This window comes from Arvicanthis niloticus, chromosome 27 (assembly GCF_011762505.2).
Source record: "Arvicanthis niloticus isolate mArvNil1 chromosome 27, mArvNil1.pat.X, whole genome shotgun sequence".
Classification (NCBI taxonomy): Eukaryota; Metazoa; Chordata; class Mammalia; order Rodentia; family Muridae; genus Arvicanthis; species Arvicanthis niloticus.
Window position 1 is genome coordinate 10,232,806 of NC_133435.1, and position 18,107 is coordinate 10,250,912.

The 18,107-nt window shown below is 40.5% G+C and overlaps 1 protein-coding gene across 1 annotated transcript; it reads right to left on the minus strand.

Annotated features, from left to right (window-relative positions):
• Positions 1–1,227: 1,227 nt before the first annotated feature.
• LOC143439703 (interstitial collagenase A) lies at positions 1,228–12,318 on the minus strand. Its single transcript, XM_076926134.1, has 10 exons — positions 12,160–12,318; positions 11,291–11,532; positions 11,050–11,198; positions 10,724–10,849; positions 9,479–9,637; positions 9,260–9,377; positions 3,303–3,436; positions 2,107–2,269; positions 1,503–1,606; positions 1,228–1,328 (listed from the first exon to the last, which is right to left on the minus strand). The coding sequence occupies exons 1-10, from the start codon at positions 12,256–12,258 to the stop codon at positions 1,228–1,230; spliced, it is 1,395 nt and encodes a 464-aa protein (XP_076782249.1). The 5' UTR covers positions 12,259–12,318.
• Between the last annotated feature and the right edge of the window lie 5,789 nt (positions 12,319–18,107).

The following is an 18,107-nucleotide window of genomic DNA, read 5'->3' on the forward strand; positions in this document are numbered from 1 at the left end:
TATGAGACACATCTTTCTGTAGACATGATTTAACCTATTCCCAGCAATGATCTATTTATTTTCTGAACTCAGTAAGAAGTGGTCAGCACTTTCTGGGAAGTGTGATCTTGGACAAGTTCTCTTAGGGTCAGGGCAGGCTGTGCTCCTCTACACTGTCTTGGTGACCTTGAAGATTCTCAGGTTTGTCTGCACACTATTCAGCTGGGCAGTGTTCAGCTTTGCAGTTATTAAATCCTGAATTGATTTTCATAGCGACCATCTCTCAGCTCTCACTTGGGTCTTGACCTGGAGACTTGGGATTTCTCACTTCTGCATACAGCCCGCTGGCTGCCTGCCACCCTCAACCCCAGCAGTATCCAGAAGTACAACTTTGGGAAAAAGTCACTCTCCCATTTGCCTAAGCGATGAGGCAGCATCAAATTAGAAAAATCTTTCCTGCTTTCACTTACTTTGCCTTTAAGCCATGTTTAGACTTCTGGTCTAGGACAAAGAAAATAGAGAACCCACTCATCTCTATGTAGAACAAACTATAGAATTGTAGAAAATTCAAAATTTTGGATAGACTCATTTACTCATGAGAACTTTTCATACTGTTTGTTTTTTATTATAAATGAGAAAAATACCACTTTACAATCAAAAAATAACATAATGAAATAGAGATCTTATAAAACATTAAAGACAGGAGTGGCTTTATTTAAGTATCAAATACTTTTGGACAGGAAATGTCTCTTAGCTGGGCACAATAGGCATTACCGAATGCCAGCATGTGGGAATAAGAGGTAGAAGAGTCCCGAGTCCACTGGGTTGTAAGATCCTGTCTTAAACACCACAACCAAAGCAGCAATGTATTTCCTCTTGAGTCCCTGTTCCTGTATTCAGAGCCACATTCACTCTGGGAAGAGCTTCTCTGTTGACCCTGCTCTCTGGAAAGGAGATGCCTAGGATCACAGTGAGAGTCATCCACTGTACAAATGCCCTTCTTCAGGGACTCTTCAACCATGACGTGAACTTCTTGTGTCAATTGTGGAACTAAACTGTTTTAGTTCATAGAATATTATACTATAAATTGTTAAAGCTTGTGAAATAAAATTAATTTGTACTTGGTAGCTCTGTGTATCAGCAATTCTGGAAGGTAAAAAAAATCATAACAATATTTGGCTTCATAAAGAATCTTATTTAAAAGATCATGGAATATGTATTTCCATTAAGTTAGAGTTGCCAATATTTTTAACAGTTGAACCAGGTACTAGAATCACGGGAATCATCAACTCTTCTTAGTTGGAGGTTAAATCTGTGTTGAACTGATTGGTGGAAGAAATAGAAATTTTCTGCAAATAAAAAAATATTTATTATATAATACATGAAGTTTCCAGATTTTGACTCAACCCTGACTACTGTGTGCCATCCTCAGTATGCATAATTTTTTTCATCTACTGTTTAAATAGCAATGCTATTACTTTTAATATTGTGACAAAATAGAGAAAATGTATTTATACTCTTACCGCCTATTTGGAAAACATCATCAACTTTATCATTAATTCCAGGGAAGTCTTCTGCTGTTAATCTAGGATAACCTGGATCCATGGACCGGGTATTTTCATCATACCTGATTAAAAATATGGTTAAATGTATCAGCATCTTTGACCAAACATGAAGACTGCCTAAAAATGTTTATAGAAAATACAAGAGTATGAATGGCATAGAAAATTTTAATTCTTAAGATTAGAATGGAGAGAATCGGGTGAGGAAATATAGAATGTTGGCTATACCAAACTATGTATAAAGTCCTTCTAAAATCCAATGAACCACATGGATGTTCTCTTAAGGTAAAATGCTTTATGAATCAGGGTTATTTAGGTGAAAGTAGCTCAAGAAGCTGATTGCTCTTACGCCCCCACCTTTCCATAACACAGAATAGCAAGACAGGCTCATTGGATTCCCTTACAAGCACCTTGTGGTGCTTGTTGCTCCACAGACTAATGGACGCTCAATGGCTACAGCCATTCATATAAAAGGCAGTTTGACAATGCCTTTTGAAATTCATTTAAAGATCTTTCTGTATGGAAACAACTGGCACCCTAACGTTACTCATATTTTAGTCTTTACCTCCAGTACATGTGGTCAACAAAGAAATATGTTTTTCCAGTCTCTTCCTCACAAACAGCAGCATCAATGTGTGTCACGTCGCTAGGGAAACCAAAGAAGCTGTGGATGTCTCTGGGGAATCCTCTCAGTACACTTTGTTCTCGAACAGCCCAGACTTTATTTCCTGCCAATCAAATACCACATATGAATGTCCTTGTCTATGCTTTCAGCTAAGCTTCACAAGCTAGAACAAGCTACAGACTGCAACCGTGCTTGGAAGAGCTTGGTGTCTTCTCTGTTGAATGTTGATATCAGGATCCAATCTCAAAGCAATTAAATGAGTTTGCCTTTTGTTTGTTTGATTGTTGTGTTTTTGAGACAAAGACCTTACCCTACAACCTAGTTTGGTCTAGAATCCACTATGTAATTTGCAGCAATCCTTCTGCCTCAGCCTCTTAACTGTTAGAATTAAAGGCATGTGTCACCAAGCCTGCTTTACATGAGATATTTTTTTCTTTCCGGGTCATTCCAATCTGTAACATGCTTTGAAAACTATCTCTTGTTCTCCTCCTCCATTGCAGTTGAAGTTTCTTTCCAAAGCTAGACCCTCAAACAACTCTAATTTCTATTCTACTTCTGTAGTCACAAATTTCAACAGCATTCTCCAAAGTAGATGTGTAAACGTCTGCAGATTCAAAACTGTTATACACAATGATATCAAGGAAAAAGCCCTGGGATGTCAGGCAGGGGAACATGTTACCACTTTAATAGGAGAAATCAGTCAGCAGTGCCTGGTCTGCCTACCTGCTAATGGTTTTCTCCTCTCTCAAGATGGTGCTTCATATCACAATGGGGGTCTAGGAAATTGCATATACAAAATCTTTCTGTGTCATATTTTGTGGAATTGGCCCACGACTCTCAATTTTATTTCTGAGCACTCCTAAGCATATAGAGGAAGTTTAAAACACAGTAATTGCTTACAAGGTCTTAAACAAGTCTAAATAATTAGAACTCTAGTCATTTATGTCTTAATAAAAATGATGCTATATATACAATATAACTTTTAACTAAGCTGATGGGCTCCCATGAACTTACTTGGAGAAGCTTGAGCATTCAGAAGACTGTGCAGTGAATGTAGCTAATACCCTTGTATCTCACTACCAATCCGAATGAAAATTTAGTTTATAAATACAAAGAGAAACAATTAGAAACATTACCTTTGAAATAGCGGACTTGATCTATCATACTGGCTTCATAAGCAGCGTCAAGTTTACCTGGCAGATTTGGCCAGAGAATACCTATCAAATTGAGCTCAGCTTCAGGCATGAATTTATTTACACGAATGTAGAACCTGATGCAAAAAGAAGAGAAAGTGCGGCTGTCAATGGGTCTCCCGTCAATCTCCAGCTTCTTCTCACTGAAGCGCTCCTGTGAGCTAATGTGCGCTGTCTCCCTGAAGGAGGGATCTGGCATGGCTTCTGTTTGACTTGCTTGTTTCTTGATGGAAATACTCATGCTGTGGCAAATTGTGAGACTGGTAGTAACACAGCACATGGGATGCTGATCATTTGGAAACACAGACTTAACCAAACTCAAGAATATAAAGAGTAAAGGTATTGTGAATCGGAGTGGGCTAGAGCAGAGCGGTGAAGTGCTGGCCTGGCATGAAGCTGGGCATTTGAGGCTCAGTACTATCAGCTAACTCCAGTACTGTCAGTACTTCAGTGAAGGCGATGACAAAGCAATGCTTTATTTCTATTACTGGTGGTTCTAGTACAATTTAATTTAACTTTTATATTGGCTGTGATTCACAAGCAATTGCCATAAACTGTCAAAATACATGGTCAGCTTTGGTGAGCCATGAGGAGCAGGCTGTGCCATGTGACCAACTGCAATGCAGCATCCTGTGCCAATATCCTGTATTTAGTGAAGGTCATTATCTCTGAGTATGTGAGGGTACATGGATACTCCTGTGGATACCCAAACCCAGGAAATATTAAATTCATTATATGGGGTATAATTTTTAAGATAATTTATGAGGCTATCACCACAGGCCCCTCTATGCCCATCCAACTTCTCCACTCAGCCGGATCTTCCACATCCTTCACCAGGGTCTAGCCCAGTAAGTCTCCCTGATTCTCTCTAACTTCTTAGATCTATTCTGGGTCTCATATCCAGCATCCCAGATTAGTCCGCCTGAACCACAAAATTTTAGGCTTTTGCTACAACTCTACCTTGCGACCCACAGCCCATAGGCCCCACCAACACTACATCAAACCTTTCCACCAAACCAGGCCTGCTCTTATACTCCATGCTTAGACCAAGAGGTACAGGACATCATAGTTAGAATGCTAAGTGTACATATCAAAGAAAGTGTCCTGAAACTTGCCAGGGAAAAAGCACAAGCCACATATGAAGGAAAACATATTAATAACACATATCTCAATGGAAACTTTGAAAACCAGAAGAGCCCACACAAATATAGTCCAAGTTCTAAAAAACTATTGCAGGTAGTCTAGGTTAATACAACCACCAAAACTATCCACCTTCATGGAAGGAGAAAGAAAGAGGTTTCATGATACAGATAACCTAAAAAAAAAAACCATTTCTGTCTAAACCCCAAATCTAAAGAAAATATAGGAAAAAGTATTTAAGGCTGAAGAGAGATGTTGGAAAAATATGAAGCCATAATTATTAAAATACATCACACCAGTGAGGATACAAACAACCATACATATCAACAACCTGAGTACAGTTAACACACACACACACACACACACACACACACACACACACACACAAATTACACATAAATACTCTTGATAAATATAGACTCGGAAATACTTAATGAAATATTTAAAAGCAGCATGCAGACATACATAGAAACAGTTATACACTACAATCAAGTTAATTTTTATCTCTGAAGTGGAGAGATGGTTCAATACATGTAAGTCAATAAATTCAATAAACCACATAAGTGGACTTAACAAAAAAATCACATGATCATCTGAATGGCTACACAAAAAGCTTTGACAAAATTCACCATCATGAATTGACAATTATCACCCTCATGATAAATGTCCTAGAGTATGTAGGACTACAGGGAATACACCTAAAAACAATAAAATGTACATATAAAAAGTCTACACCATTCTATATAGAGACAAGTGTGAAGCAATCCCACTGAAGTTGGGACCAAAACCAGGAAGACCCACCATCCCTATCTAGTCTTTCTCAGCATCATGTTCACAGTACTCATTAGTGTTAGTGTGTGGTTCCTGAATGTGCCCATGAGAGAGTCTCTGCCTGTTGTGCCTTTTCTTGGGCTCTTTTGCTCCTGTTTGCTTATCTGGCCCAACTCTGATGTTTTTTGTTTTATCTTTACTGTATTTTGTTGTATTTTATTATTGTTCCTTAAAATCCTGTTGCTCTCTAATAAGAGCTAGAAAGAGAGTGGATCCAGATGGGAGAAAATCTATGTCAGCTTTACATATGGCACAATATTAATAACCAAAATAAACAAAAACTCAAAACACTAACACCAACAAAACCCAAATGACATATTAAAAGCTGGGCTTGGGACCTGAACAAAAAGTTCTCAAAAGAAGAAAAGAGATGACTAAGAAATATATCAAAAAACAGTCCATTGTTTCTAGCAATTAGGCAAATTCAAGTCAAAATACCCTTGGGAGTTTATCTTAACCCAGTCAGAATGGCAATGATCAAGCAAAGTACAATGAACGCTGCGTGGGGGCTGGGAAAGGGATCAAACGGAATCTCATTCACTGTTGGTAGGAGCTGCAAACTGGGGCAGTCATTACAGAAGTCAGTGTGAGCCCAGCCATAACACCCCTTGGCATATGCACATAGATTCTTGCTCATCCATGGTCATTGCTGCTCTATTCACAACAGCTAGAAAATTGAATTAACCTAAATGTCCTTCAACTGATGAATGGGTAATGAAAATGTGGTTCACATACACTATGAACTATTATTCAGCAGCAAAGAGAAAAAGAAGCTTATGAACAGTGAAGAGAAATGGATGTGACCCAGAAAGACAAACAGCACATGTTCTAAGTTGTTGGAGGCTCTTAGCTGCAAATAGTCAGATGTGATACGTACTCTGGAGTAATTACAATAATCAGAAAAGTAAAAAGGGGACATCGCCAGAGTAGGAGGGTTGGGAACAATACCAGGGAAAATGGTAGTGCACAAGTGATTTGATCAGAAAAAGGGGAAAGGGTTAGCTCTATCTAGGAAGGGGGATCCAGATAAATACAGAAGGAGGGAAGAGATGTCTAAAAAGTAATAAGAAATTATACTAATAACTAACTTTCTAAGAAAAACCCTACAATACACATGAGTCTCTATATAAATAGACATGTATAGTTTTAAGTAAGATTTTTTCATCTGGGCTAACAATGATCTCTCCAAGAGCCAAAGACCATCCAATAAAACCCCACCATTATGTATGAGAAGTCCTCTTGTAAGTTCTTGGTCAGGGTTGTTCAAGAGACTCCTAAAACATTATGGGCTATAGCTAATATCCTTGGTTACTCTCTAGAGGTGGAAGATAATTCCTCCATTACTAAAGATGTCATACACTTCAGACACAGGGCCTAGAGGCTCTTGAGCTGAAACTAGCCTGAAAGCCTCCTTCCTGAGGACTAGCTATCATGATACCAGAATGTGCCATTCAAGCTTCCAAAGGAGGGAGGCATGCAGCACTCCTACCCAGCTATGGCAGCTATGAACTTCACCAACAACCAGCCTGGTACTATAACCCTAAGGGTCCAGTAGTGGCATGCATACATTGAAGGTAACCAACAGCTCTCTTCAGACATGTGTACTTCAGACATGCTCAATAAGAGATAAACTATGCAAGAGCTACTGGTGTCATGGATCTTGGCCACTTGACTAAACTTCCATGGTCCCTAACTACATTCTAAATATTTGTTGTTTTACCCATAGATCTGCACCCCTCAACAAGGAAACTTTGCAGTAGATAAAAAACCCTACAGAAAACCACAACAGATCCAAATGTAAGGTTGTAGAGCTTAGTCTAAGTTGATATTTCTAAGAAGCACTCCCATGTGTAAGGCTCAGGGATCACTGAGGAGGTGGAGAGGGTATAAGGGCCAGAGGACAAGGGAGTTTGCTGTGAGATTGTGTCTCCTAGGAATGTCAGAAGCTACACCTTAAGTCTCACCAATATGACTACATAAACATGTGCTGAACAAGGACAACAGACTTAACACAGCAGACCAGTAAGGCCTACATAAGCTAAGCCCTACACAAAGAACCACAGGGAACTAAGAGATGCTGTGAGCATGACAGATAGTACTCTCTAGGGAAAAGTACACCAATTGGTTAACCAATACCAAATGGACAGCCCTAAAAATATACATACAAGTAATAGGATACAGAGTGAGCAGATTATATTTAGGGATTTGCATCTATGTATATACATAGATGCATGTAAAAACAATGATAAAAAGTCCATGAATTTGAAAGAGAGCAAGGAGGGGTGTATTGAAGGGATTGGAGGGAGGAAAGGAAATGGGGAAATGATGCAACTATATTATAATCTCAAGTATTATAAATGATATGTATGTATAATCTACGAGCATTTTGCTCTGCTTTAAATCATCTAAGAGTATTTACATTGCTACTTACTCGACTATCATAAAATATTATTTTGGCAGAATAGCAAGAAAACTTGGTACAAATGCAGTTTTCAAAGTACTATTTAGATTCATAGATCTGTGATTAATTGAATGCATGCACGTGGAAGAGAATACAGAATACTGACTCCACTCACAGTGAACAGGGTTACCTATGTCATGCTTTCCTTTTTTGAATTTCCCAAGACAGTAACCCAGAATAATGACCTTGAATGTGTTTAAAAGAGTTTTTTTATTCTTCATCTTATTTTATGTGTATAAGTGTTTTGTCTACACAGATGTTTGCACATCATTTGCTGACCCAACACCCAAAGAGGTTGTGAGCCAAGATGTTGGTGCTGGAGCCTAAACCCAGGTCCTCTGCATGAACAACAATGCTCTTAATTGCTCAGCTGTCCAGTCCAACCTTGAACTATGGAAGCTCCTAGGTCTTTCATGTGCTGTGATTACAGCCGTGTCCTACCATGCACAGTTTTATTAGATGTTTCAGATCAAACCCGGTTCTTTGTGCATGGTCTACCTACTAAGCCACATTTCCAGTCCTTGAGATTTCCTTTAAGGCTATGTTTCAGAACTTCCCATCATGCAGGATTCAACCTTATCTTTCATTCTCATAAGCAGTAAAGAAGATCCTAGAAAGCACTTGGAGCCAATATCTGGATGTGGATGTAGATACCGCCACAGCATAGCCAGCCAGGGCTGTGGCATTCCTATGCTATGCTCACTTTTCAGTGGGGAGCGTCAGGCATGTTACTATGTTTCCTGGACCTTTAGAAATTCCTGTGGTGTGGACACAGTGTGGTCCTTCCATGGAAGGGGACCGGCACGCTTTCAGGTCCACACACTGACAGGGAATTTTACTTCCCTCCTCTGAGGAGGTGATGCACAGCACCCTGGCTGCTCTTCTCTTCCTGGGGGAGGAGCTAAAGACTCAGAAGTCTCCCAGTAATGGCTTCCTCCCTCCTCTTCCCTGAGCCTCTAAAAGGCACAGAAACCTTTCAGGAGCATACATACATACATACATACATACGTACATACGTACATACATACATACACATATTGTTGGGAAAGTGTATCTTAAAAGGACTTCTCCTTGTAAAGCACCATCATACTCATCAACACACAGATTAATATGCCTAAAAGAGGTCTGAACTGGGGCCCAAGAGACTAATATACACTATGCCACTCATGAGCTGTTTCCCCAGAGGAACTGTCTTTTTTCCCCTGCCCTAATGTACATATCCATAAAGTGAGATTATAGTTTCAAGTTTTCCATACAGTCATACTGTCTCTGAAGCAGTTGACTTAATGCATGTGGAAAATCAGTCATTATAAGTTGTAAAAAATGAAGAAAAAGAGGGATGAGAGAGAGAAAGAGAGAGAGGGAAAGAGAGAGAGAAAATGTAAGGAATTGCTACCTTGTCGTGTGAGGCTAACACATGGCCTACAATAGTAAATAAAGAGCCCAGGGAAAAAAATAAAGATCTTACCTGCCTTTAAAGAACATCACCTCTCCCCTAAATGTAGTTATAGCATCAAAGGTTAGATCACCTTTACATGGATGTGGTGTTGTTGCACCTGTTGGCTGGATGGGATTTGGTGAAGGTCCTAAAGAATAGAAGAGAGCTGGAGTTAGTTTCCATGGTTCTGAAAGGCCACCTGGAGGATGAAAATGCCTTCGACTGTGCAGCTAAGAATGGTTCACTTACCATATAAAGCCTGGATGCGATTAATATCGTCCTGGTTTAGCACAAAGTCTTCAGTGTACCATGTGTAGCTGGGGAACATTAGTGCGCCTACATCTCCAGAATGAGTAAGTCCAAGGGAGTGGCCCAGTTCATGAGCCGTAACATAGAACAAGTTGAAATCTGGAAGGACAAAGAGTTCCATCTAATTATTAACAATGGGTTTGAGGTATTATAAAGGAAACAATCTTCCAGGGTAAATGTTCACATCTTCTTAGTCACATTTTGAACTACACATATGTATATACAGTCTTTTCCTGATGGTGGAGGTCTGCATCTATTAATCATAAAGAGGTATAGTCAAGCCTACACTCTGGGATTATATTGTATAATAGAGCTCTCACTGACACATTTTTAAGTTTTATTGCATCATTCCTGTAAGGGAAATTCCAGGCACATAAGAAACACATTAAATGTTCAATACCTCATTCCTTTTGAGCAGAAAATTTTTATTTGATTTTACTATATCTTTGTTTGTTCATGTGCACATGTGTGCACAAGCGCACACACATATGTGTGCATGTAAGCACATTGTGTATTGAGGATGCCTTTGTAGAAGGTAGAGAACAGCTTAAAGGACTCAGTTTTTTTTCCATCAAATGGGTTCTGAGAAACAAAATGAGGATTTCAGATGTCACGTTTCACCAGTCCTCTGAATTTTCTTTTTTCTTTCTTATTTATTTTTTATTCTCTCATATACTATATCCTGACTGTACAGCAGCCCCTCTGACTTCCACTCCTTCTAGCCTTTTCTTCACTTCCTGTCTCCCCCATATCAGGAAGATATGGGGCTTCCCATTGATATCAACAGCATAACAGGTTTGCGTATAGTGTGGAAGACTATACACAAACCCTCATATCATGGCTTGATGAGGAAACCCAGTAGGATCAAAAAGCTCCTGAGCCAAGACAAAAGTCAGAGACACACCAACAACCACTCTTAGGAATCCCACAAACATCTCAAGCTAAAGAACTATAGCTCTTATGCAGAGGACCTAGCACAGATAAGAGAAGTTTTAGAACGACACATTTGGAATGGGGAAGATGCAACCAGAAAATACTCCCGTGCTTCTCAATGTATTCCTAATTCTCTTGAGAGGTGATAGATTATCTGCTTTCATTAAAGCATTATGTCCACTAAATAAAACAACCCAGCAAGGAACTAGGAAGGGCCAGGTGAACTGTGAGAAGCAAGGTCAGTGAACTTACTTTCACTGTTGTCGGTCCATGTCTCATCAAGATCATAATGAACATCACCTCCCAAACCTGGGCCTGGCTGGAAAGTATGAGCAAGTCCATAATTAGGCCCATCAAATGGGTTGTTGTCACCATGGTCTGCAAGAAATGAAAATTCAACAAAAGGCTCACTTAGTTCTCATGTTGCTTGGCTCAGAGCTTTGTTGAGCAGTCAATGGACTTCCATCCAATGTGATATTTTCCACTTCAACCCCAGAAAATGAATAATGTTCTTCAACAAAGAACTCTTCCAGAAAAGCAGGTGAGATTGAAGGGCAAGGTGAGGTTGAAGAGTTTACCTCCTCTGTAGAAGGAGAACACAATATCTCCTTCCTCATCAAAGACCCTTTCGAACGTTAGTGGTGTCACATCACTCCAGACTCTAAAGGCTCTCTCAATGGCATCTTCCACAACTGCTCTTGGCAAATATGGTGTGTAGTTTAAAATGCTAAGAAAAAATAAGATGGAGACACAGTGGATCTTGTTTCCTTCTGTTCCATGGGGTAGTTATGCCCCCATTTTGATGCCCCATCTAGTTACCTGTAAGTCAGATGTGTTTTGGTCCAACGAGGATTGTTGTAAGTAATGGCATATGGGGCCACATCAGGCACCCCACACCTGGGCTTCCTCATGGCTCTTAGGGTTTCAGAATCTGAATTTCCAGTCACTTTCAGCCCAAATAACTGCTGCATTTCCCTCAGCTTTTCAGCCATGACCTCCTTTGCGTTCACGTTTTTAGCTTGCATGTCTTTGCCCAGGTTGTAGTACTTTTCCAGGTATTTCTAATAAAATATAACATTAATGAACCACTAGAGTCTGGAGAGATGGTTCAGCAGTTAAGAGCACTCACTGCTGGCAGAGAGCACAGACTCAGGGGATCTGAAGATTCTGTGGGCCTCCACCTGTGATGGATGCACACATGGCGCACACACACTCATGAACATAAATAGGAAGAGATGAATATTCAGTCATTGAAACACTGAAAAGAAAAACGGCTCTCATATTTTAAAAATGACATCCTGACATTTTAGCCAAAATAGAGAAATACTTTTCAAGCTTTGATTAGGCTTTCCCACCCTCATTACCCTAATTGTTTTAGAGCAGAGGTTCACCCAGCATTAACTACTGAAAAGTGCAATGTTTGTGCTAGAACAAGATTTGTAGGACAGGTTTGCACTCTGTTACAAATCCATATCTATAGAGGGAGTTGCCCATCCTTGCTTGGGTCCTCTCATCCCCAACCAGAAAGAGGTATCTAGATTTGACTATAAACATTTTTGAGAAGGTCACATTTCTAGCAAACACATTTCCAACATTTCTCTTAGACAGAAATCCATAGGTAAATACCACCAAGCTAAAATAGAAAGATGCAAACTGAAGACTACATGTGTAATGTAGTATTCATTTACCCAGGCTGTCTCCACATTTTGCCGGCGTCCGTCCTGAAACACAGGGAGACTGTATGAGCTGGTAACCCAGAGAAGCAACAGCAAAGGAAGCCTATGCATGCTGAAGCTTTTCTCTGAGCAAGATCACCAGTGGCCTCCTTCCTGCCTGCTCCAACTCCTATCCAGGTACTTGCATCTTTATATAGAGACTTCTTCTACTTCTAGAAAGCCAGAGGCTGTCTGACTCATGGTTGACAACATCCTCTTCAGTAGCAGGGAAGGAATCAGACTCCTTGACCCTAGCAGATGAGTTAGATTAGTTTGGTGCAGCAATCCCAGGATTATATCTAGTAGCACGTGTGAAAGAAATGGTCTTCAGCATTTAAATTATTGTTTTCTCTGATTCATATCTATTGTATTTGAAAAAGATTCTGGCCTATTAATCCATAGAGACAGTATAGTCCAAGGTGATCTCTGTCTCTGTCTCTGTCTCTGTCTCTGTCTCTGTCTCTCTCTCTCTCTCTCTCTCTCTCTCTGTGTATGTGTGTGTGTGTGTGTTTGTGTGTACATTCATATGCTTGTGTATGGGTACATACTTGAGGCCAGAAGATGGCCTTGGTGGATCTTTCTCAGCAGCCATCCATTTTATATTTGGAAATATATAAAATCCTCTGTGGTCCTTACACTAAGCAGACTTTGCTCTTAGGATGGACAGTGGATCACTGACCTGAGTGACAGGCTATGTTCAGTGCCCACACTTTTGAAACTCTAGGCCATGCTGAATTTACTAGGTTTCCGAGGTCTCCTTCTGCCTTTCAAGAACTATGGCCACAAGATTGCAACAGTACCATGGCCTCTCTTTATCTTTATTCAGGGTTAGGCTGTGAGAACCTGTCCAAGAAGAATTCTCATCCAAGCTGGGAGAGGAAATATTCAGACTCATATAGATCCTGGTTATCAGCATCACAGGACCAAAAGACTCCATCTCTGAAATCTGTCCGAATGTAGCAGGTAAAACAGGCTAGTAAGAAACCAAGTGTGATTCTAGGGTCTTTGCTCACTGGAGGTAGGTAACATATGTTAATACCACACACACACACACACACACACACACACAGAGAGAGAGAGAGAGAGAGAGAGAGACAGAGAGACAGAGAGACAGAGAGACAGAGAGACAGAGAGACAGAGAGACAGAGAGAGAGAGAGATACACACAGAGAGAGACACACACACATCCATGCACTTATATGTTCATGCATTGAGTAGGTCTTTCAGAACCTCTTGCATAGCAATTACATGGATCACTGTGTACTGAAAGGTGCATTCAAACACTCATGTTTCACATACAATTGAAGTGGGTGCTGACTCATGGCATCTGCATCCCCATTAATGAGACAAGGGGATCTGTCTCTAGGCTATCCCTTCTCTCCTGAAAGGGGCTCTACCCTATATAGCACTGGGCAGCACTGACCTCCTCCACATGGTCAGCTCCCCATGGTGTCACTCCCATCTTTGTCATGGCACCAAGGTCTGGGTTCTCAGGACTAATTCCATTTGTGGACGTCTGTCCTCATGGAGAAACCAACAATACCTTTTCCATAAATAATGCTTCGATAGATTTGGATGGTTGGATTGATTTGAAAGCACTCATTTCCTCTCTTCACTTAACTACAGCTTCCTTGTCGAAGAGGAGTAATACACGAGTCAGTCAGCATAGGAGGAAACTGAGTGAAGAGCTCACAAAGACAAACCCCTGTCTTCATGGGCATCAGATTGTGGTGACCTCAGCTCAGGCAAGGAACACAGTGAAAACATTGCCATCAGGAGCTGGGCGGGGCGGTTAAAGGATGAGGGGCACCTAGAATGCTCTTGATTATTTTTTATTTAAAATAAGGTTATTTTCATAGAATATATTCTGAACATAGGTTCTTTTCCCTCATACCCTCCCCACCTTCCCACTTTCCCTTCTAACGCCACACCTTTTTCCTGTCTCTTAAGAAAACAGACAAGCAAAAAAGACAAACAAGTAGAAAGAAAATGAACAGACAGAAAGAAAAAAAACAAGCATCACACACACACACACACACACACACACACACACACACACACACACACACACAAACAAAAAAAAAGAAACCAAAAGACCAGTCAGTAATATTAAAAAAAAATGGCCAACCAAAGTAATATAAGACCCTCAAAAAATTTCTAAAAACACCATTGGTTGTGTACTGCTGGCTATGGGGCCTACCTTTAAGTGTGATTTGTATATCTAGTTCTGCTCTCCTGGACAAACTAATTTTCCCTTGGGAGCAATTATCAATTGGGGGGTCATTTCTTGGTTGGTGATAAGACCTTGTGTCTACTTCTCCATCTCAGCACTGGCACCCCATCTGGTTTGGACCTTTGTAGGCCCTGTGTATTTTATCACAGTCCATGTGAGTTCATACTGTGTCAGTCCTGTGAGTGTGGAAGGTGTTGTTTCCTTGCTGTCATCCATCCCCTCTGGCTTTCACACTCTTTCTCCCTCCTCTTCCGCATGCACAGTTCCTTGATCCCTGAGGGAGGGATTTGATGGAGACATCCCAGTTAGAACTAAGTGTTTCCAAGTCCTCACTCTCTGCCCATTGTTCACTTGTGAGATTCTGTATTAGTTTCCTTCTCCTGAACCAGAGTGCTTGTTTAATGATGACTGAGACATTGATCTATGCATATAGCAGAGAGTCATTAGAAATCATTTTATTTCTATATTCCTTTAGCAGAATGGTAGTGTTTGGTTCAACCCTAGGTCCATTATCTGTCTAGTCTCAAGTTCTTGGCCACAGTGATGTGTCAGCCATGAGTTCCCCCTCATGGAGTGAACATTAAATCCAATCAGATTGTGGTTGGTTACTCCCACTATATTTGTGCCACGAAACCAGCATATCATACAGATAGGTCACCATTGTAGATCAAAGGATTTGGAGCTGAGTTGGTGTTAGCTTTTTCCTTTGGTGGTATACACAGTACATTCTAGTACCATGAACACTAGTCAATAGGTGTCAAGGATCTAAGAAAGCATCAGTTGAACTTCTCTGTGGTCAGTGAAGTATGGAAATGTCTCCAGCAACAGGGTTTTCACATCAGTTTGTGGAGAGCAAACTATAATGTTGGTAATAGTCTGAGTTGTTTTGGAATTTCTATCGGGCCCTGTCATTGTTATTGTTTCATTGCTGTGAATGGACTACATGGCCAAGCCAACTCTTAAAAAGGCAAATGGGGTTGGATTATAGTTTCAAAGATTTAGTCCATTATCATCATGGTGGGAAGCATGGTGAACATGCATCCAGACATGGTGCTGGAGGATCTAAGAGTTCTACATCTTGATCTGAAGGCAGCCAAGGGAGTGTGTTAGGCTGGCAGCTGACTCTTCAACACTGGGCAGAGCTTGAGCTTCTTCAAAGCCCATCTCCAGAGTGACACGTTTTCTCAAACAAGGCCACACCTCTCAATAGTGCTGTTCATGGTGGGCCAAACAATTAAACACATGAGGCTAAGGTGGTCCAACTTATTCAAACCACCACAGATCCATTTGATAACAACTCAGTTAGATGGAACCCATTCCTGGTACTCACTGGAGGTTTCATTTAATTGATAGTAATGTCTAGTTGGGGCTCTAGTTGCCTTATTATTTGTTGATACCACTTAGATTTCTTTCATGTATGTATTTATTTTAAGAGATCTCTAATGTATGTTTTTGTAGGACCCCTCAAATATCCCATATTGTTATCAGTTCCTCTGCATATTTTCTCCCTTACCCTCCTCTTCTGTCCTCCTCCCAGTTTAATCCTTCTGTTACAGTATTCCACCTGTTTCTCCCTAACTATATAGGGTATTTCCCCTCCCTTGGGAGATCTTCCTTCTCCACCAGTTCCTTACTCTATACCTAACCTCTGTAGTTATTCAGAGAGCAGCATGCCTACCAAAGACGTAACTGCAAATGTGCACATACAAGTGAGTGTGTGTGTCTTTTGGGGTCTGGGTTATCTCACTCAGGATGATTTTTTTCTAGCTCTGTCTATTTGCCTTTGATTTTCATATTTAAACAGTTAAATAGCATTTCTTTCATTAATGTAGTACATTTTCCCGATCCTTTCATCTGGCGATGGGAACCTATGTTGTTTCCAACTTTGGGATATTATAAATAAAAGACGAATAAATAAGTCTGAGCAAGAGTCTCTGGGATGTAGAGTCCTTTGGGTATATTCACAAGAGTACGATAACTGGATCTTGAGGTAGAATATGAAGTTTTAGAGAAGTGCCCTTTCCTGGCTCCTGGGGACCTAGAAAACAAGAGTTACTAAACTCACTTAAGAGAGAGGATAATGTAACCACTTGGAATCAATGTGGAAACAGTTGCATACAGTGTGATCCTCAAAGAAGCTCAGAAAATACCTGATCTTGCAGGAATTTATGTATGCTATATCCCAGAAGCTTTCAAACTTTAATAAGTTATTATCCTGTATTTAAACAAAACCCTGAAGCTAATTCTTGAAAGTGTATTTACTTGAGCCTGGTGTGGTGTTGCAGAACTTTAATCTCAGCATTTAGGAGGTGGAGGCGGGCAGATCGCTGTGAGTTCAAAGACAGCCTGAACCCACCAAACCCAAGCCCTAGCCTTGGGTTAGTAGGTAAGGGGCAGAATCTTTTGGACATGGACATGAGTCTTTGTGATTGCAGTGCAAGCATATGCACATGCTGGGCATAGAAATTGGGTTTGAACCAGTGTCTGAAGACACAAGGGCTGTTTTCTTAATTTCCTCTTGCCTCCCTGTCATGGCTCTGGCCTTTTGGACTGAGAAATCATCCCTACTCTCTTCTAAGCTACGATTTAGTTTCCCTTACCCTTTTCCTGATTGAAAGCAGAAAGGCAGTGATGGCTTCCTCCTGCCTTGCTTGCTCAGTATGATGGGACAAGTATTTCCGTCTGCCTAAACTTCTACTCCTTTATCAGTAAACTACAGAGACACTCTGTTTGTTGTGGCTGTTGATTTCTTGGATGAGCAAGGATTTGAACCCAGGACATGGAGCACACTAGGCAAGTGTTGTTCCCCAACTCACACCCCTGATTCTTTCTGCTTTCCACTGAGTTTTTATCTTCCCAAATTTCTACTCTAAAGAAAGTGGCTCATAGTTTTTCTTGTACATACGTACGTACATACATACATACATACATACATACATATCCTATAAAAGAGACATATTATAGGGCTGGTTTTTAATAACAGGAATGAATTCTATACTCATAGCAAATAATCTAGTTTGAATGTCTCATTTCACAGGTGAGGAATTCAAACCTATCTATCCCTTTAACTCACATATTAAGTACAGCACCCTCCCTGCCCCAGCCATCAACTTTCCTCAAATCCACCCTGTATACACGTGAAAATATCTTGTAACTGGGCATGGTAGTACCCACCATTCATCCCAGCACACGGGAGGTGCTGGGATTAACTATAATATGTGTAATATTTATATTATATATTTTATATATATCATATAATTTCACAGACTGGTGAGGTGCTGGGTTTTTACCTTCTCATCTGCATCAAATCCATTCTTCTGTTGGTTTATTGGTAACTTCTTGGCAGATCCCCAGCATCTGCTCTCCTTCCCCTACCCTCAGGTGCAGACACTCCTCACTTCCTGTAAACACAGAGTACTTGACCTTTTTAGGCTCAAAGGCTCTGAAGGCAATAGATACTAAGCCATTCTGGAGCCTTTCGGTAAATCTGTAGAATAGAATCAGGATAGCAGAGTGGAAGGGCCAGAAGCCAGATCACAGCAAATTCTACAGCCTTCCTTAATGTTGACTGTCCTCTGTGTAAAACTGCTTAGAAATTTCTTCTGCTTAAAATCAAGGACTTCTCATTTACCAACCTTCCCCCACAGCCAGATTCTGTTCTGTGGTTTCCCCAGCCCTCACATCTCCCC